The sequence below is a fragment of the Egretta garzetta genome, unplaced genomic scaffold (assembly GCF_000687185.1).
Source record: "Egretta garzetta isolate BGI_Z169 unplaced genomic scaffold, ASM68718v1 scaffold168, whole genome shotgun sequence".
NCBI classification, from domain to species: Eukaryota; Metazoa; Chordata; class Aves; order Pelecaniformes; family Ardeidae; genus Egretta; species Egretta garzetta.
In genome coordinates, this window is record NW_009260675.1 from 1,797,144 (window position 1) to 1,819,503 (window position 22,360).

A 22,360-nucleotide genomic window follows, 5' to 3' on the forward strand; every position below is an offset into this window, starting at 1 on the left:
GAATGCCCTGTTCAAATTTCTAATTTCTGTGTTCGTCTAACCCTTGCCCAAGCAAGAAGTTTTGTTCAGAGCTCTCCATTAACAGGGCCCTAACAACAGCTCAGGTAACCCATAGCTCAACCACTCTGAATATCAACAAGCACTGATTTGGCATCCTAAAGATTCAGATTAAAGACACGGAGGAAAAAATGCAAGGGGGCTATCCCTAGGTGTCTCATCTAGTTGAGATACACAATCCCCTAACCAAAAGGAGAGGGGCAGAACACAGAAACTGTTCTTGCAATATGGCAATAGAAGTAACAGCGTCCTGAGGTGGCTACAGGAGCACACATAGTAGCACATACAGAAAGCAAATGTGCAGTTCATGTTACTCGGGCTCCGTATCCACCAGCCACAAAGCAGTAAAAACACGTATCACGCTAACAGCAACAGGGGAGATTACATCATTTCAGGGACACATCTGACTCTGGCTGTAAGAGAATCCGGAGGAGCACAAATGTCAGGCTAAAGCTGGTAAGAGCCAACAGAGCATTACGAACACCATGGCATCGTACAAAGGCATATGCACGGGACACAGGCTAAACTGGCCTAAGTCTCAGGGTCATAAACAAAGCAGGGGATTGTTTCACAGCCCCCATCAGAGCTCATTCTTAGCATATTCATCTGCCTGAATATTCAGAAGTCAGATAGGATGTAAATGAATTTCAGCAGTCATCAGCTGGCTGATGCTCCTGCATCCTGGAGTGTTTACGGGTTGTGCAACACTTCCTCTCCCAGGGAAAAAAAAATCCTTGTTACAAGACAAAATGTTTTTTTCAGTCACTGGTTCTTAATAACAGTTTGTTATTGAGGTTTTCTTTGCTTTGTCTCTACTTACCTCATGACACTTTAGTATCTAAATATTAGTGGCTGGTTTGAAAGACTTGCCTTTTGCTTCGTTTACATAGCACTATGCACGCTTCTGCAATTTTTCTTTCTGACTACCACCCTCTCCTCCTTCCAGCCTATCCTAACCAGCTCAAGGAAACTTCTGCTTGTTCTGTAATTACGCTGAAAGCTTTGTGCCCATGGAAGGAGGCACTTCTAAGAAGGAAGTCTTGATGCTATTTTGCTTTGGAGAGTAGTAGATTAGTATCTCCGGATGGTTTTATCTCCATTCTCCCCTGAAAGTCTAATTTAAGCAAAGATGGCTGTTTCCTATTTCCATTACAAGAAGCTGAAAGGTTCTCACAGAAGGGTAAGCTGGAAGCTTAAGCATTTCCCTCCTGGACCCTCTGGAATGTCTTCGTTACTTTTGTAGCTTTGATTTAAAACACCTGGGTCTTCCCCTGGTCAAACACAATAAAATCTGCCCGTGATGTTTCTGCTTTCTTACGAAACATGCTTTGCGCCTCTCTCGTGAATTCTCAGATGCTTAGATAGCTCTTAAAAAAGCCAAACCTTATTTCTCGCCAAATTTCAGTTCTGAAAGCTAATCAGACCAGCAACCACGATAACAAATGATCAAACTAGAAATGCCCTTCTTGCAGGGCTTCAACCAAATTGCGTCTGGTGGAAATTGCTGCGAGCTATTCGGCAATGCACAGCTGGGGTGGGATACCTCCCGCAACTTTTTATTTGTGCCTGCAGCTACAGGGATTCATTTGCAACACATGCTCAAAGGGTATCATGTACTCGCTTGAAGAGGCTGGTTAATTCCTAGATGTTATAGGACCCTGGGACTGACTTGCCTTCCTACTGAGTGAATTATCAGGAAGTTTTTCCTTGAACTAAATGGCCACTTAAGACGTAGGCTTACGTTTGACTTACATTTCAATTCATGATAAGAAAAGGTTATAATACTTGAGAAACACAAGCTGACCAATCTCCTTTCTGAAAACCGTGGTAGATGTTTGCATAAACAAACTGCAGGAATAAATGAACAATTATAAACTAATACTAGGTATTGAATTTCATTATGGGAATGCTTTTAACTAAACTGAAAAAGAAATTGTACTCCACCGGGCATGGATAACAGTTACGCAGCCTCTGACATACACTCCCCGAGATCTTCCACAGAATTTGGTTTAGAGATTTAGGAACAGGAAAGAGATTTTACAGTATGAAAGATTTCTGCATCAAAGATCTCCTCTTGAAGCAAAGGATTCACAAGTGGCTGCAAGAGTGTTCCAGCAATTGTAAATATATGGCAGAGAAGTATGTTTATCCCACAAAAAATGAAACGGATTCCTGTTGGTTTAGTACGCAGAGGCAGGAACACATTTAGCTTTACAATTCTGCCTCATTGCAGGAGGGTTCATTCAGCCAGTTGGCGTTCTGATTTCCACCACGCAAAACATCTCTGAAGTCAGTGAAGTTGCACCATGTATATAAATCAGGATAGGTCTCTGCCTAGGACTAAGAATAGGCAGAGAAGGAAAATCCTTACAGGGAAAAGGCAGAACACAATGTTGGCGAGGGGGAGAGTAAACGGCAACCCATACTGCAGCTGTGTAAATGCACTGAGCCCACAGGCTCGGCAGACAATCTGATGTGTATGTTTATACCAGAGTGTTGTGGCTTTTTAAGCAGATAAAAATAATCTTTTTTAAAGTGTACTTACTGAGAATGGTATTTATCATTTATTTAGTTTTGGTAAACATGAGGGGACAGACTGTTGTACTTAGGCAGGACACAATTAAATGTTTCAGAGCATTTTTGATGATTGAATGTATATATGACTGATGCCATCAGCACTGGCTAGCAGAAACTATTACCTTACTTAATAAAGCTATTACTGTGACAGCAAGATGTATCTCTGATGGCTACATACGTACTTTACCAGAGAGGAGAGTGCTCCTGTGGTAGCAGAGCCGTGTGCCTCTCCAGCACACGGACATGCTGAGGAGGGAGACGCAGGGGACAGGAGGGTCTCCTTCCCCCGAGGGGGAGGACTTTCATCTCTCTGCACGTTTCTTGTTCGGCATGCCACGTACCACGGCGGGGCACGGGCTGAAGTGTTCTGCTAAGCTGTGTCCATGTTGGCCCCCTGGGGTGGTGTCGGGGTCGCTTTCTCTTATTGCCCATGGGGTTGGTCCAAGGGCACCCTGATCCTTCCCATGTGTGCTTCCCGATGAAGCAACCCCTCCTCCTTGGCCTTGGTGGTAGCCATGGATCCAGACTAACTCCAACAGACCTGTTCTCCAATTTCCATATATCTCAGGTGGCTTCAGAGGCACAGCGCCGGAGGATGGCGGCTCAGGGGACAGGAGAAGCAGGCCTGTTCTCTGGCACACTTGACTGAGGTTACCACTGCCGATCTGGCCCTGGAGGTGCTCGATCTCATGGAGGTGCCCTGCGTCTTTAACAACATCGCTCCAACACATACCATTCCCCTTCTCAAGAGACGCTCAAGCTGCTGTGCTGGACAGAAAATATGCCACTACATGCCTGCTGGGTCCCGAGGAAATAGCTCTGCAGGTGCAGGGGTGAGCAGCTCCCCACCGAGACGCCGACCGCGGCAGTGCCGAGGCAGGCAGCAGGAAGAGGCACCGTCCTGGGGAACCACTGCCACTTCTCATTTCCCCCTCCTCTGTCTGCCCAGAGAAAATCCTGACACTTCCCACCCTGGATGAGCTGTGCCAGGATGCACCTGGGAACTGCAGGAAAAAGGGAAGGGGAGGAAGGTGAGGGCTGCTGGTGCCCCAGCCCCTCCGTGACCTGCTGGGGACAAGAGGAAGCATCAGGGCCTGGTGGCCTCCTGCTCCTTGCTCTGTGCATGGACCCATCCATGATCCTGGGTCTACAGGTCTACATGGTCTACCTACCCTCCTCTGCACTTTTGCCCGCAGGCACCGGAACAGCTCATTTTTTTAAGCAGAATTTTCTATAGTGGCCAAAGATCTGCTGTTAGCTGCAGTTCTATTTTATGATGACACTTTTCAGATGGCATTACAATTCACCAAGTGCTTTTCTTAGACAGGCTTCCTCTCCTCAGGCTGCTCTGCTGTTTTCCTGGGGGTGTAACAACATTTTGCTCCCATCTCCTTTGATGATAAAACTCAATCCCCCCTTGAGAATGCTTTCTGATCCTTCCCCCCTTCTCCATTCTGCTGAGCTCCGGGTCTCTCCATTGACTTCTCTGATTTTAACACTGTTATTTAACTGGATAAATTGACTACTTTCATTTTACGTTTCTATTTCATAGAACATCTGCCGCATTTGAGAGTACACTGCATGGATGTTTCAAACCACACCATAGGATCTTGGCAGTTACACATGACTTCAGAGATTTTATGCACATACATCTGACGTACAGAGGAAGTAATTAAACCATATGGACCTCTCCCATACAGTAGGAAGCACAGCACAAATCTTCTCACTTGATTTATTATAACCTTATGTCATTTAGCAAAACCAACTCTGCAACTGTTTGAAAGAAGCCAGCCAAGAAGGAGAGAGAGGACCTGCATGGGGAGCCGTGGCTCAGGCAATCCCGAGTGGTTTCACATGCCTGTGGCCGTGCTGTGCAGCCAAGACCTTGCTGGCAGCACCAGGTATGAGCTAGCGGAGTGCCAACTCTGCAGTTTGGTTTGCTAGGCTTTGTAACAAGAAAAATGGATGGATCTGTCCTCAGACTGGACACTTACCTCTGCCTCTGCTCTGATGGCAGGGGGCTAAGGCAGAGGGGCTGCAGGGGACAGGCCCAGAAGCTGTCCCTTGTCACATACGGGGAGCCCACCCCCCCTCTATCCTGCAGCTCCGCCCTGTGCAGAGAGGTTGAAGAAGGACGAGGCTGGGCTCACACAATTTAGCCTGTCCTGTCTGCAGGGCACACTGATGATGGGGAAAGGGTCCCTACAATCTCTGCCACCATGCATAGTCCCCAACAAATACAAATAAAGTAAAATAAAAGCTGTGGAAAAGGGTGCAAGATGGTGTTACGCTGCACATCTGTGCCAAGCACATGGAGGAGCGTGCTTTGTAATGGAAAGGGAGTTAGTCTCACGGTGGTAAGGGATACTCTGCAATAGCAGCACGGTCATATTTGAACTGAAGAGTTTCCTGTGGAAAATATGTTCTATCCATAAACGCGCATGCCAGTGCATGCCCTCATCAAATACCGAAATAATGAACATATATGGGTCCAACACCCACAGCATGGTGTGGTGCCTTTGGTCCGTGTGCTGCTGGAGTCCCTGTCCCCTGGAAAGAAGCTGTCACCGTGCCCCTCCGCGTCCTGCTACCTCCGTCATTCACGTGGAAGTGGGAGCAATGCTCTCAGCACCACACGAAGAGCTGCACACAAACAGCTCCTGCCCCAAAGAGCTGACATCCTACCACAGCCAAGCACAGCCAGCCATGGAAACCGTGGCACCCTGTGGTGTGGGGGGAAGAGTTAATCTCTCATTCCTCTTCCAGGCTACCAAGAAGGGAAGTCCATTCTGGGAAGCCTTTAACACAAAAAGGGTGGTGAAATGGCAAAGGAAAAGATGTTGCGTGGCTGGGAGCAGATAACAGAAAGGTCATAAAAATAATAGAGAAGTAAAGGATCTAGAAACTAGAAACACCCAAAAGCAAAAGGTGGTTTATAGGAAAAAAAGGAGTATTTGGATCAGAAGAGAATCATGCAAACATATCCAAGCCCTTATTAGACTGGACAGAAAGACTCTATCGGCTGTTGTACCCTGAACGGAGTGAAGCACTACGTGTACTGGGAGGATAGTGAGCATGAGAACTTTATTTTTTGCTTACAGTGATACTATGCTTTGCCAACATACTCGAGCCCACATAAACCCACTTTTAAACAAGTTATAAGGCTTGATAATATCTCTTCAACCACTGATACTGTACTTGCAAAAATTAGTTTTGCTAACTAATAAAATAAGCAGTAGTTAGACACAGGATTTCATCAAACAACCATGACCCATACTAAAAGAAAAAAACCAAAAAACAACCCACAAAAAACCCAAAGAGCTTTTCTTTGCTGGGCATCTGTGATAGTACTAGACAGAAAGGAATCCGACAGGCTAATATAATCTTTTCATAGAAAAATAGTTTTAGCCTGTGGGAGAAAAAATGCTGCATAGATGTTTTATTTGTTTGGGCTTGCAGCTTATTCATTGTCTAAAGCCATTCTCCATGCCTAAAACACAGACTTCCATCCTTCAAGATCTTCTTTCTGCATGCTCCCAAAGTGAATACCTAATTGTAAGGTATTTTAACACTTGTCGTCCTTTTCCAGATCAATGTAATGGAAGCAGTTGCATATACTTCAACAGCCCCGTCCATTACACAAAGACACTGAAAAGTATTTGGAAACCTTACGTACAAATTGAGGTAAATAAGGAACATTTATTCTCTTAAGTGTCAATACGAGAATGCTGAGAACAGGCTTGGGCTGCCTCGGCAGAAACTGTTCGTGATGTCAGCCTGCCCGTTCCCACATTCCTGGTCTCTCCAGGTCAGACTCAAAGGATTCCACTAATAGTTTGGTACTTACCAAAGCAGACAAAAGGAAAATGGGTCAATGTTACTTGGTCCCATGTGACAAATATACAGAAAATAGAAACAGGCACCATTTGAGAAATTTGTAAAGCCTTGAACACATGTCATGAGAAACCATTTACACTCTCTGGAGTGTAATTTAAGCGCTAAAAAGAAGACCTGGATTATCCCCCTTGGATGCCTGTGTGAGCTACCCAGTTACAGAGCAAGGCTATCATCCTCCTGCTGCATGTTCTTTAAACTGCTGCTCACAGCAAGCAGAAATTGCAAAACTTGGCCAAAAGCACAAAGAATATTTTTGTGCAGTAGCTGTTCTGTCTGTCAGAAGACAAAGCCTGAAGGTCTAACCAAATGGACAGCATGTTTGTCCTAAAACAATCCTGACAGCACATTTCGTTTCCATAATGAAGTGCAATTCATATGTGAAAACCAAACAAAAATATCAATGATACATGAGAATGTACTGTGCTGTGCAGGCACTGTTGGCCAGAATGAGTGAAAAGATTACAGTGGAGTAGAGTCCTGAAATTGCTGAACTGATGGTCCTTCTTTTTTTAAAAAAGGTAAAATATTCTTTCAGTATTTCATAGGAAGACAGGAAGGAAAAAAATGTGCTTTTTAACTTTTAGTAGAAAGGTATGGTAATATTTTTAAATGACGGTGAATTACATCCAAAGGGTTCTTATGCCAGTGTCAGCTATTGAGAGCAAAGTTAGCTTTCCACTACTCATCTCCAACAAGATAGCTCGCTTTTTAAAAGTTTCCTTTCTTTTCCTTTAATTTCTTCACTAGAGTAACATTTTCAGCAGTTAAATTTTAAGTCTTGTTTTATCTTCTGCAATAAAATGGTTCTCAGTTCCTTACTGTACTTTGTCTTCCTTTTCTTCTCCCTCTCTCATTCAAATTTGTGATACACAGATGGCCAAATACACTCTTAAAAATGCTGCCCTCAAAATAGATTCCTAAAATACCAGTGAAATATCTTCTCAATTTATTAGCAAACTGCCATAAGATTTCTTATTTCGGTGTAACAAGCCCATAAATCAATGGAATACATAGCTAATGCAAAAGGCAGCAAATGGTGCCATTTCAAGCACAGGAGCTGAATCCGCATTACAAATAGAGTTAATCCAGCACATTTACTTCAGTCATAATTTTGTTTAAACTACAACCTCGGTATTCATTTTGATTAATTACACTAATTCTTGAGCTGTGTCCAACGCTGTTGAATTGTTCTCTCGTCACGCTAGCTGAGATTGCAAAGGTTTTTGAGACAAGCTCATAGGAGACGCAGATGCAGACCCCTAGGTCAGTGGGCTTTAGCGATGAAGATGAAAATGGAAGTAAAAAGGTGGATGTGTACTTTTGACTACTTCTCAGTCAAGTATCATTCTTTTTCTGCTGTACAGCTGATTTGAAGATTTTAAAGGAATTCTGCTTTCAGGGCTGAAGCAAAAGACAGGGAGTGCAATTTGTTAGCCTGGGATGGACTTAACAATACTGTAGTTCTTTAGGTTACAAACATATATAATTTTTAAAGTTTACATATGGAATAAAACAAAATTTCACAGCTGCCTCAAGCAGAAATGCTCTGCAAAAGAACAAATGAATAAAAAGGAGGGAAAAAATCAGTTTTGGTCAATGTGCATATTTTGTCTGATTTGAAAGAAAGACTCCATTTGAGTTTATTTTATCTTTTAAATATTCTGAACATTTACAAATTAAAATGTGATTTTGGCATGAAAATTTAATTGTGTTCATACATGTATCGAAACCAAACACCCTGCTTTTTCTTCTATATTTTGCATTTTTAGGTTGACAGAAGTTCTTAGGAAAACCTTTCACCGACTGTTCCCAGATCTCAGATTTTGTGTAGAATGCATATATGGAAGGAGGATTCACTGCTTCTTGCTCATGGGAAAGTTATCTAACCTCCGTCCACCAGTTCAAAAAGATCTGATGTTGATTGAACATGTATAAACAGAGCTAAAAAAAAAAAAGGAAGCATGCATATTTCACTCAAAAAAATGTCAGAACAAATGTATTAACAGAAATTAGCAACCAACATGAGTATCCGGCTACATGGTTGATTGATTGTCACTGTAGCCCAGGTTAAGTAATTTTCACTAAAAAAATGTTAGGTCATAAACTAGGCATTAAGTTTCAGACTGAGTCAAGTTCAAGTTCTATCAAGCAAACCTGTACCCTGCCTGCCTTTGGTAGCTCACTCTAGAGATTACGGGCCTATTTACTGCTAGCAGCTCATGCAATTAAGCTTTAAGCCCAAGATTTAGATGCCCATGGAGCAATGTCAAGACTTTAGGGATTTATGTATGCCAGCAAGACCTTGTAAGGCAGTGTTTTGAAAGTATAAACATAAACAAAAGCATGCATTTGAAACCATACCCTCACATGTGTATGTAAAAGGGAACTGTACTCTTGTATCTGAAAGCAGAATTTAGCTTCACGCTGCTAAACGCTTCTTTATGGTGACACTCTTCCTGTCTTTTGCAGTCACCAATAAGCTGCACTCCACTATTACCTTGACTAGCCTGAGAAAAAACGAAAATTAAATTTTAGGGTACCATACCAGAATTGATTACAGTATTGAAATTACAAAGGGTGCCTTCCTGTCCATGCATAATAATGCTTATTAGCACTTTCGGCATTTTGCATTTAAATCTGCCGCCATTACAAATACCTCCCTCAAATACTTCCCCTCTGAGGGCTGCTCCTCTTCCTTGAAATTTCCAGAAACTTAATCTTTTCTTGGTACTTCACATCCATTCTAGTGCAGAATGTGACAACACTTTTGAAGATACATGGTCAAGTTCACTCCCGAAGCTTTTTATACAGCAAACAACAGAGAGCAAATAGGACATTTTTCAAACCATTTCTCTCTGGGGAAGGCAAGAACAAAAAGAGAGAGAGACAAGCAAGGGCAGGCCACTGCAGGGCACGTAAGCTTTGTGAGTTTTTGGCTTGCATGATCAGTGGGGTTTCTTCTGGTGGTGGGTTCATGTTTGGGTGTTTGCTGAGTGGCTTCCCAGGGATGACTGAAGGGTGTATGATCTCTGATAAACATTAACCTCTGGCTGATTATAACGTCCGCTTGGCGTGAGGCCGGTGCTGGGGCAGACTGAGTCTTCCAGGAGAGGAGAAAGCAGGTGACGGTAGTGGGAGGTTTGATCATTTGATGCAGAGATAGCTGGATTTGCAACAGCTGAGAGGACTGAAAGGCCTGCAGAGTGCAAACGCGGCAGAGCCCATGAGATGTCCAGATAGGCGTTTAGTCTGGTAGAAGGGAGGAACCAGGAGCCATAATCTATGTTATACCACTGATGAGGCAAAGCAGAGTAGGGATGTCCTAAGTGCTTAACTCAAGGCTGCTGCGTGGGAGACTGAAGTCCTTGCAAATTCCTTGGAACCTGCATGGGAGGAATGGGCTGGACTTCAGTCAAAATGGAACAAGGCTGCTATTACTGAAAATGAAAAAGTTTACAGAGAAATAGTTAAACTAGAAACAGGGGGAAGACTGACAGCCATGGTGGAGCCCCTGGTTCAAACTGAATGAACTTGTGAGGGAGTCATGGCTGATGTTCAATACATTCCTGGAAAGGCAAGGGAGGAAATGAATGGCATAAATGCAGTAAATGGGAACGTAAATAACACCAATGCCACTTGACTGGCGCTTGCAACAGAGAATGGTCAAAATTTGTAAGTGCTCCTACAGCAATGCTAGAGATCTAAAAAATAGGATTACAGAATTATGTTACTTGGCAACAAATGACAACCCTGACATAACAGGCATCTCACGCTGGTGAAAGGAGGATAATCGGTGGCACACAGAGTTGCTAGGCTGTCTACTCTACAGGAGTGTTAGAAAAATGAGATACAGCCAGGGCAGTGGCACGGCATGTGAAGGCTAAAACAAAGTGTAATGGGAAAAAAAAACTGAGGGCAGAGGGGAGATTAGGGAATCCTTGCGGGTGGAAATAACAGAAAGGTAGGACTTGGTTTGTACTTAGGACTCCCCTGTTAAAGACACTGATCATGAAATACTCGGTGAAATTAGAGAAGCTGCAAAACTAGGTCAGCTAGCAACATTGCCCAATTCCAACTACCAAAGTGCTGTCAGGCACAACGCCTCATCCAGATGAGATAAGGAGATAAAATTTTTGGACACAGCAACTGACCGCTTCTTAGCATGGTGAGCCCTGGGACCCATAAGAAAGGATGCTGCTCTGGGTTTAGTCTCGAGTGCTGCACAGGACCTGCTTCAAGAGGTACTAGGGGGAGAACTGCTCTGCAAGAGCTTCACGATATAACTGAACGTAATGCGGTAGTGGGATGGAGTAAGCCAAACAAATACATCACAGAGATATCCAGTTTCAAGAAGGGGAAACACATAAAAATCACAAAAATAGTAAAACCCTAAAAAAGCAGTCAGAAGGGCAAGAAGCCTAAAGCAACCTGAAGGCTTTTCAAAAACACTGTATTAAGGCCCTGGTAAACTATGTGTCACATATCAAAAAGAAAGTAAAACAGTTCAATAAAACCCCTGCATAGCTCATAAAAAAAAATAAAAAAAAAACAGGAAAGCCCATAAAAAACAGATCAAGCGTAAACAGCAACTAGGATGGCTAAAAAGAATGCGAATATTTTACAGAAGATCATCAAGCCGATAGTAAAAAGTTGCTTAAAAAGAAGCCATCAAAGGAAATAGCAGTACCACATGATGCCAAAGGCTTATAAGGGGCACTCGGGGATGATAAGGCCATAGCAGAGAAACTTAATGACTTCTTTGCATTGGTCTTTACTGCTAAAGGTGTTTGAGAAGGTCCCAAATCCAAGCTATTCTTTGAGCCAGATTAATTTCAGGTAAATATAAAGGAAGTAGTAGATAAAATAGGTAAGGCAGGCGTTACGAAGTGACCAGGAGTGGGTGACATTCACCTGGGACTTCTGAAGGAACTCAAGCATGAAACTGCGGAACTGCTGGCCAAGGTGCACAACCCGTTGTTAAAAACTGGCACCGCACCAGCAGGCTGGTGCCAACCAAGCTCCCATATGGAAAAGATGCTCAAGAGGAGACCCTGTGAACTGTGGGCCAGTTTGCTGGACTTTTCTGCTTGGCCAGGCAGTAGTCTACTTTAAAGAATACAATTAATGATCACAAGGATAAGCATGGTAAAGCAGGCCCTAGTGACCATAACATTATTTGGATTTTCGAAATGGTTTTGACAAAATACTTCACCAAAGCTTGTTAAAATAAATTCCCTTGGGGTTGGAAGATAGGTGCTTTTACAGACTGAAGGCTGTTAAAGGATAGGAAGAATAATGCTTGATGGTCAAATTTCAAAGTGGAGATGCAATAGCGGTGGGTCCTCTCAGGCATGGGTGCTGGAACTGATTTTAATAAAGACTTCAACAGTGATCTAGAGAAGGGACTGAACTGTGAAACATCCAAGTCTATAGATGATAGAAACCTCTCTTAGGTTGTTAAATGCCATGCTGGTGATGGAGGGTGGGGAGATCTGGTGATACTGGGAGATCCAGCAAGGACCCCACCAAACTGGGTGGGCAGATAGGTTTCAGTGTTGGGAGGCATCAGGAATGGTATTGAGAAGAAAACAGAGGGTGTCAATTTGCTGCTAAGTAAGACCTTGGTGCACCCACAATCCTGTGTGATGTGTACAGTTGTGATCTCTCACAGAAGAGAGAGAAGAATAAAGAGATTAAGGGTTGGAGTGTTGCCTTCAGAAGAGAACCTAAAAAGGCTGCCACTCTTCATTTTGTACAGGAGAAAGCTGAGAGGGAATATGACTGAGGCTGGCAAAATTAGGGAAGCAGTGAATAAGGTAATTGGAGAACTGCTTCTTCCCAAATCTTTACAGTACCAGAAACAGGGTGTACTTGATGAAACCAGACAGGAATTGGCTTAGAACAGGCCAGATGGTAATTTTCTGTCATCTGAGCAGTGAACTCCTTGGTGCCACTGGAGGTTGTGAAGACACACAGTTACAGCAGCTTCAAAGAAGGATTAGACAAACTCAGGGAGAAACACAGATACTGAAGGAACATATAAATAGGATGATCTTGGGCACAAGGGAAATGGACTGCAGAAAGTTGCCAGACCTCTGTGCTCTCCATAAATAGCATCTCCTACCGCCACTGTTGGGGACAGAGTAGTGGGCTAGATGAATTGCTGATTTAATTTGAGAAGACACTTCTTATGTTCTTATTTTGTAAAAATAGAGTAAAATATCAGATTTCATCCGGTATATCAACTTACACTCACCAAGAGTTACAAAGGAGCTACTGCCATTACACCAGCTTAGAAGCCAGTTAATTGTCATGCTCAAGAATTGTGCTGATAGTTAATAAAATGGATAATAAAATTGGATTTAAACATTTCCCTAAGATGTAAGAATGGAATTGACTTTAGAATATTTAAGTGTTGTAATTTATTTTTTTTTTAATTATGGAGAAAAAATCTGCTAGATCTAGTCCATGTGTTAAGATTTGAACTTGTATGGAAAATGCTTGTAAGTAAAGATCAGACACTAGGTTTCACAAATGTATAGCACCCAAAAGCAGACAGGAATGATGATAGGTGACCTGGTAATAGCTCACCCTTGGCCATTGCATTAGCAAAAGCAATGTAACAGATATCTGTGAAGGAGTTGCAGCGAACTCCCATGTCAGCCCTGGTTAAAAAAGAATGTTTAGGCATTCCCAAGAAGAGGCCTTTATGGGGGGACATGAAGCTGTCTTTTTATTTCACAGTTCCCATTATTCCAGCCTCTTGCAAAAACAATGGCTACATGGCTCGAGCACTGTTAGATGCTTGACTCAGACAGAAAGTATGAAGTGAGATTTCAATAGAGTGCATTTTCTCACTCTATAGAAAGATCAAAAAGATTTCTACTCACTTCCACTTACTGCAAAGCCTTTTAGGTTGATTATGAAGTGAGGTGGATTAGGAACTTCAATAGGTCAAACAGTTGTGTCATTGTACTGAAAGGAGTTATCGTTTCCTGCATAAGTGCATTAATGTTTAACACATTTTAAAGGTGCATATATTGTACTCTGCCCAATACATGGTTTGCAAAGAACTCTAAATCTCAAAATTTTAGGAGTTGCAATAAAGATCTAGAGAAAAAGGAAAGAAATGAGAAGTTTTTAATTTGTTTTTTTCCTTTAGTCCAGGGTTTCCATTTCATTCAAACGAGAATTTCAATACCGTAACAGTGCTTCCCTTTTCTGCTTTCCCCCTTACCCAGGCACCTGGGTACTCCTTACAGTATTTTCTCCACATTTAGCTTAGGGAGAAAATGAGAAAATGAGTCTCATCTTAGGGAGAAGATGAGTCTGTTGTCTTTCCTCTTCCCTTTTCACCCTGTGCTCTCTACTGAGGCTGACATTGTGGGTTCTTTTCATGTGGATTTGAACACTCCTGCAAGAGTTTTGATTCTTAGTGGAGCTCGGCTGAACTTTTTGCCTGTTGTGAGAAGGGGAGGTGAGGGTGAGGCTGGTCCCCCAGATTGGCTCCTGCAGCCTCAGCTCCAACCACCTGATTAGGCATGAGGTACGGTTAGGTGGACTGCATGTTCGTATCCAGCTAACAGTAAATACACACCTAGGTTTAAAGTAAAATAACTAGGCTGCGGTGAAGAAGAACAAAGACTAGAGTGTCATTAGACACTAGAAAAAACATGGTTTATGGAAGAAGTACCCCTTACTCTTTTTCCTCTGAAGGTGTGAGCTCAAAAGCCAGACCGGAGGTGGGAACTTCAAGGGGATCATGTGTGGCCCAAGAAAGACTTGCCTTTAGAGAAACTTCTCCGAGCAACTGCCCAGCATTTGCTGTGAATTGCAAACGTGGTTATCAGCAGCGTCCTGTGATTCTCTGAATGTTTGAATTAGACCTGCTCTCCTCCTGCGAATGAGGCAGAAAGCACCTTTTGCAGGTGTCCCCACATTGCCATGAGCAGCCCTGGGGAGGAGCGGGAGGCTGCAGGTCAGCCGCTGCCTCTGCCTTGCTGCAGCAGCTCCCCCACCGCCACCGCGGGCAGGCGAAGCTTCTGCTGTTTCATTTTCCTCTCCCCACTGGATTTTGTTGAGCTGTGTCTGAGCCCTGGGAAAGTTACAGGGCTGAGACCAGCCAAAAAAAAGCGGAGGGCAAACTAAAAACACATACCTCTTTCTGGCAGGCCTGCTAGGTGCGTGCACTGATTTGTGCCGGGTGGCCTTTTGTCTCTAGAAACTGCCTGCATGAAACACGATTGAACTCCCCTGTACCTTCGTGCCTGACCTTATCAGTCCCGAACCACAAGCAGCATAAATAGAAGCACAGGGCTTCCAGCTGCCCTGCATCTGGAGACCTGCCACAGATCACCAGAGCCTGGCTGAATTGAGACATTGAGACAGACAGTGCCTCTCTGCCTCTAGCACAGAGCCCCCAGAAGGTATCAGCAGGCATATTTTGTAAAAAAGCACTTTTTTTTTAAGCAAAAGCCATTGGATTAAGACAACAAATAAAGAAAGAGAAGCATCTTTAAATTCCGTACCTGAAGACTCTAACTGAAGCAATGGGAAAAAATTAAGTAGAAGGGCATCTCAATAAAACATAGGCATTTTTTCAGACCTTTTCAACTTTCAGAGTTCGGAACTGTATTTACCACTCCAACGAATTTACCTCATTCAACAGCTTCTGAAATGCATTCAGCAGCAGCAATCCAAAGAAAGTGCTGTTGTTTGCCTGGTTTTGAGACCTGTCACGAACAGGAGGTGACTTTTCAGGGGATGGTGGGGCAGACAGCTGGCTGCAGACCCTTGCAGCACTGTCCCCACCTGAGTTCCAGGTGCCCTCCAAGTGACAGCTCTGTTGCACCCAAGATGGAGAATCCTTGCAGAAGCAGGCTCTGACAGGCTGCTTCAGGCACCCTTGCAAGTGCAAACACGCAATACATCTATTGTGCATGTAATGAGTCACCTCCAACAGAAAATGCGTGTCGTGCCAGATTATACAGAGGTTTTGTGAAAATAAATATTCCCATTGAGGATTAGCATGAGACCAGAAGCCACGCCAAATTTAACCAGTCTCTAAAGGCCAATCTTCTTCCTTAAACCAGATGTTTAACAGAGGTTGTGACATCTGAAGAGCCAGCAGACACAAAATACATGCAGTGTATGCTGACTCAGAATGAGGTATATCATTTCAGAGCGTTAAAATACAATTTTTGAAGTGTTATCAAATTCTTTAAATCGCTTTCTCCAATAGTCCTTCAGATCTTGCACAATTAACCACAGTGGCAAAATGTCATTTATGTTTTGAAACATCCTCCTTTTATCTTTTTCAGTGTCTATTTAAAGGGAGGCCAGTGTGATTAGTTACTGCGGTTACTTATTTCCCCAAGATAAATCGAAGAGTGAGAGTGGCGAGTGAGTACATAAAATCTGCCCATATCTGCCAATCTAGATACTAAGCGACTCACAGGGAGCTTCTCATCAGGGGCACCTGACTGGTTCTCTACTTTGGTAATTTAACATTTTCAGCTTTTCTCACCCATGCAATTAATTTTGTTGAGCTACCTGTTTTCTCTCACACACTTGGCAACTTGAAATTAAGGGTTATTCAGTCAACAAGGAACATGAAAAACATTTCAGTCACAGAAGTCAGTAGTTTTTTGACAGATCCCTGTTTTCATGAATTCTAGTGGAAAACAAGTACACATCCCTGCTTTGCTTTCACAACCAAAAAGAACCCACTGAAAAAAGACATGGTAATATCATACTTGAAGCTGTTTCATACGCCATCAGTTTTTGTCTTTTGGTGCCCTTGGAGGGAAATGGCAGGAGGCACTCGCCAAACTCGAGGATGTGCTGGATGGTGAGGGAAAAGCTGGAGGGAGTCCGACCAGAAGCTGTGCCTTGGGGGAGGGCTTGCTTGTCCTCAGTGTCATCATTTTGCCATTAGGTTATTGTAATGGAAAGCAGACCATGAGTGGATCGTGGTCCGGGGATGGTAGTATAACCATTGAAGTCCTCATGGCATGGTAATCCCAGGATCATCTGACTTCCATGGAGACATCAGGACTTCCGCTGTAAACAGGAGTGTTCCTTGCCTCCCACCTACACTCTGACTTGCCTACCACCACTTCCTCTGCTCAGACGTGGAGTCAAACTTGAGGAATGCAATGGGAATGGGAACTGATGGCCTGCTGTGTGGAGGGAAGGCAGAGAACTAAAAAATCTTATGAGGTTTGAGATAGATAGCAGAAAGAGCATATGACCTGCCGCATCTCTTGCCTGACCTATTCTTAGAGATGGGTGGATGGAAAAGGCTGAGTCACCGTCTCAGCTGCAGAAGACCAAGCTGTACAGAAGGAGCCTGCCAGCCAGGGCTCCAAGCCATACAGGATAGGAACTGCCCTACTTTTCGGAGCTTTTTGTGGCAGGTGGCTAATCCCCTCCACCCCATCTCCCTTTCTCTGCCTCATTCCGCATGACTCTCCAAAACAAAGAACAGACTATCAGCAACAACCTAACACCAGAAGTCCCAAGCCATTCCCTTCCAGCAGGGATTTCGGGTTTTTCAGGCCTGGATCCCTTCTGCTTTAATGGAAATCACACGCATGAGGATTATCGTTTCATCAGATACCATTTCTTTAGAAAGACTTCAAGAACATTGCTGAGTGATTTTGTCCATATGCATTTAGCACCGCCACATAATCCAGTGATGGTCTAGCACATAGCATCCCTAAAATTCTGATCCTATCAGTTTGTCATGGCTGTCAGGTCCTTTGGCCCTGACCTTTGAGAGAAGAACCTGCTATATTTCATAACAAAGTATTTCTTCAAATCTAGAAGCTCTTGAGGAAGTAAGATTTAATAACAATAACTTTTTTCTTGAAAAAGAATAATTGCTTGAATACTCTTAGCAGTCTGATGCAAGTCCACCTATAGCAAACACCACTGAACTGGTATGTACCATCAAGAACATTTTACAGGAAAAAGTGTTACTTACACGGCTTCCTTTTTCAGGGAAACACTGACATCCTCCACTGCAGTCTCGTCCTCCACATGGTCCTGTGTAAGTCTTTCCACCCTGCAAACCAGAGCACACATAAAGCGCATTGTTAAAAGGTATTGGCTACAGTACCTGGCACAGCACAATAAGCTTTGATTTGCAGACTCGCTGGGAATTTGCCCAAGCAAAGACCAGGATCAGATCTACGACTTCCAGTTGAAACCTCTTTAATCTGTGCTTAGAAGCAGCCGTGAGTGGCTTTCCAGTTCTTGGAGATCAGCATCAAGAAATATAATGTTACTCTATTAATTTCCCTCCACATTTTCAAAACATTGCAGCTCCACGCTGAGCAGTATCTCACGCATCTTTTTGACACATGCAACAGATATTGTATCAAAGAAGCGCAGCTGCTTGGATTCTTCAGGGACATGGACTAAGTCCTAGGTCACAATGCAGCACATCCTCTATGCGTGCTCTAAATTGTTGCTATATTTTAAAACATTTATGGGTGGACATAAAGGAAGACATAGGTATCATATTCAAAATCATAAGGCAGACTCCTGCCCTCTCCTCTTCAATGGCTGCCTGTTCTGGAGGCACCCAAAACTTGCTAGCAACCAGCCACTGGGACCTAGAAGTCAGACTAAGATTAAGTAGATGGCAGCTGCAGTTACATCTCTCCTGCCTGTCCAGAACCACCTTGGCCTGGGCCACAAATATATGGGTCACAAAATATGCACCGCTCCATGCAAATCCTTGGATGGACTTGGACAGGCAGGCCAGCTCTGATTACACCCAGCACACACTGCCTGCACGAAATGCAGCAGCCACAGTCACTCTTGTTCAGAAACCTGAACGGCAGGGATGCTACGCATGCTGTGGTGTGACTTTTATAACTGTAACTTAATAATTAGGAACACTGTGAAGACCAGCCTGCGGCCCACCTAAGCCCAGGGTTCTGAACCCCTGAAAGTGCCCCAGCAGCCTGGTAAGCAATCTGGAAAAGGAGGAAGGGATTTCTCATTGCTATTTCTGAACCTGGTTTGCCCCACAGCCAATAATTAATAGACCCAGAAGAAAAAGAGAGAAGGACTGAAGTCTAGCAGCTAGAGGAAGGACGTCTTGGAGCCACAGACCTTCATTCAGGGTGGCTGCTAATTTTCATGTGCACCGCTCCTTACACAGAGCCTCACGGCACCCCAGCTGTAGGGCACAGAGTCAGGCTCCATGCTGCTTGCTCCTCTCCTGGCTGGAAGAACCCTGAATCTTTCGCTGAGCCGTGGCAGGGACAAATGGGCCCTTCACCCTTCCTGCCTCCTTCATAGCCTGAGCACATCCATCTGTTGCAAGGGGGATGACATGGGCATAAACAAGCCTCCAAAACAAGATGCGTGCTCTAAACTGTTATGCAGTTGCTTAAGAAGGCAGTGATTCTGCCATTCCTGCCTTGAGCCCTGACTCAAGGATCTAAAACACAGAGAATGACCAACACTGCCATGCTTAGCATTTTTCATGCAGCTCTAAGCAATCCCCCACTCAACACCTGGGGCTGTTTGGTTACATTTCCCAGGTATCCACTTCTGCCACTATGCTACTGAGAACCTGCAAAGACAGCTCCAGGCTTTGGATTCCTCCCTGGGAGCCAAATGAGTAAAAGGTAGGGAGCAGGTACCAGGCATTGACTTTGTCCTCCTTTGGTCACATTTGTACAACAGGCTCTCAATCTTATGGCAAGCAGTAATACAAAATCCCCAAAGAAGTTCTTATGCTTGTAATGAGAGGGTTCATGTCTGCATTGTAACTATTTTTATATATTAAAATACTTTTGTTTCAGCTTCGTATTTAATTCCCTCATTTAATGAAACGAGTAGGCTTTTCATACTGATAAAACAGGTCCACAGAATCGAAACCATGCCCTGAGCTATTTAAAGGTTAGGTATTTGACTCAGGAAATTATTTCATGGATGTAACAGTGCTCTACGTCATGTTATGAATTCTGCTTTATGTTTAGGCTATTGTTCAGAGGAAATAATAAGCCAAGATAGTTTTATAAACTCCAGCAGCTTGCTCAGGTTGGTCCATTTTTTAGTTAAATGTTTGGATGGTCACAACTCCCTATCTCTGTGGTTTTTTCTTATTAAGCTATGTGCAGATGAAACGTGCATCTCTGGCTCAGTATTCTTCATTTCACGGAGTTTCCTCCCTCAAGTCCCGTTTTGGAAATTAAGAATCGTTCTATTCATTGTTATGGATGCCATGCAGATGTATGGCTTGTGTGAATGCCTTCCTCTGGCACGACGCAGGTCTTCATTAAGGAGCAGTGTACTAAGTAGTGGAATCAACTCTGAAATTTTATAGAGCTGTTTTGGTTGGAGCTGTAAATAACAGTATATCCCAGCCGACCAGTGACAGGCTGACAGATACAGTAATTTTATCATGTGAGTTTTCAATTATGCCTACTGAGAAAACAACAAGAAGAACAATAAGTTTATTTCTTTCTTAATTAGCCGAGTGACTCTAAATTTGGTAAACTGTTGCTAAGAGAAAACAGAGTATGAATCAGAACTGTGGCAAGATATTTGTGCACTTGTGAAAAAAAAAAAAAAAGGAGGCTGCTAATACTTAGTTTGACTGGAAGAAGTTCAAGGTCTATTGTTTGTGTACTATCCACCATCCCACATTTTAATTTGTGTGCTGCAACAATACCAGCAGCTAATGTGGGGACACAATTGTTTTCTTCCACAATTTTAGGAAGCTTTTTTTTTTTTTAATTTTCCCATTCTATGTCCTTTTATGCACATAGATTCTTCAGATAATGAACAGAAAAATCAGAAAGACTTCTCCAAAGGTAGGGAACGTAATAGAAAAACATTTGAGACCAGCATTAATATATCTCTTCTGGATTATAGTTGGGCTCTCCTTATTGCCTAATTTCCCCTTCTTCACTTTTTGACTGCTAGTGGGATGACTCTGGGACCTTTTAGTCACATGTAACATTTTCTACTTTGTTATCTATGAATGTTTATAATTTCTTGAAGGCAGATCATTGCACTGTCGTTTAATCTGACATTACTGGGAAGTTACATTATAAAACAATGTGGTTTAAAAGTTCTTTAAATGTTGAAAAATGAATCTGTTAAGGATCCTTGTAAACCCTTGTCAAAACCAATTATACACATGGGCACACAGTGGAGATGTGTGGAAATCAAATGGACATGTACCAGCCAATAACTAGAATGCAAAAAGCCCAGTTTAAAACTTAATGATGGGCAATGTAGTTTAACATACCACAAGTATTTATATCCTGAGGAAAACAGATTTCTGGGAACATAACACCAATGGTGACAACCCAATATAGTAGTTTTGATCAGAGACAGGTGCTTGGAATATGTTTTTGGTCAGTGGGGAGGTCAGTTAGTCCTAGGATACAACGCACCCCATCCTGATACTGGCATCTAAACTGATCAACTGCGCCTCTCCCAGAAAGCTCCTACTGCTTTCTCTCATCCTTAAAGGTGAGTGGAGGTGACTAGCGTACATCCACCCCCTCCAGAAGTCTAAGGACAGGGAGACAAATCTCCTGATTTGCTCAATATGCAGTTAAATGGTGAAAAGTGTTTGCAGCAGAACGGTGTTCTAGGATTTGTGCAACCAAGCTGGAAGGCTGGCAATAGCCGCCGATCCTGAAGATGTTTGCTGAGAAAACCTTCAATTCCAGGTCTTGCCTGTGTTTTGGATGATCCCAAATTCCACTCTAAAAAGTCTAGAGTCTAGGCAGAATCTAGAAATGGCGTTTCTCTAATCTAATTTAAGATTTCTGTGATATAGGCACAACATCTGGCCTGGCATTATAGACCACCAAGAGAATCTCATCAGATCTATTTCAGACAGCTGGGATAAATCTCATCCCAGAAAGGTGCAGGGATTAGAAAGGTAGCCTAGGGTAACTAGTTGAGATGTGCCTACAGTGCAGGTGTCCAGTTTCAGGTGAGATGAACCTATGCTAAGTGTCCAAATCCCATCCTTAAAGCTAGCTGTGGCCTCTGATGGGAACACCAACTGTAAGGAAAACTATTTAAGAGCAGACATACGGTGCAAACACAAAATGGGTTATACCATTGCATTGGTATGCAAGCTCTCTGTGTGTAAGGTGAGGTATTGCTTAATTGGAATTAGGTTGGGGAATCAAGGCCAAAGTATGATAAATCTGTCAAAAAATATGTAATATAAATGAAATGTAACCAACATGAACCATGGGGTCAGAAGGCAGCCTTTGGAGGAAAAGGTCTCTCATTTAGCCAACTGTAAGGGTAAATTGCCTAGGTAATAGTGTCAGAAACACCAACTTTTGAGTATAACAAAATTGGGACCGATAAGGAAAAAGTAATTAGGAGTAGGCTGTTTATTTGGGAAGAGTATAGGCAGAGAAAAGAAGGTGCAAGGGTGGTAAAAAGGTGGAAAAGAAAAAAAAAGAGGAATTAGGGTATCCACTTAGGTGAAGAACAAAGATGGTGAGCATATCCTAAGAGCAAGAGCAGGAACATCTGCAGGCAGTGGTGACGCTGACCTGTGGGCACAAGCCCTCTGGAAGCCCCCTTGGGAGAGCCCCCAGGTCCCTCCACCAGGCATGTCCCCAAAAGACTCGCTGTGGGAGGGTGGAGTAAGAAGAGATAAACTTGTAAGGAAGGATAGGCTTACATCTGAATACACTGCAGGAGGAAAGGCAATAGAATTGCAACTCAATAGCCCCTTTGTGCGATCTATAAGATTTCGTTATAGCAATTTTGTATGAATACTAATACTAACAATAAGCAATAGAATTGTAATTCAGTGTTTCTT

At 43.2% G+C, this 22,360-nt stretch overlaps 1 protein-coding gene across 1 annotated transcript in view; it reads right to left on the reverse strand.

Moving 5' to 3' along the window:
* The window catches only part of COL4A2 (collagen type IV alpha 2 chain), a 111,052-nt gene that overhangs the window by 86,306 nt on the left and 2,386 nt on the right, over positions 1–22,360 (reverse strand). Inside the window, 1 exon segment of the mRNA XM_035901165.1 lies at positions 17,519–17,599. Coding sequence (XP_035757058.1) covers positions 17,519–17,599 — 81 coding nt within the window.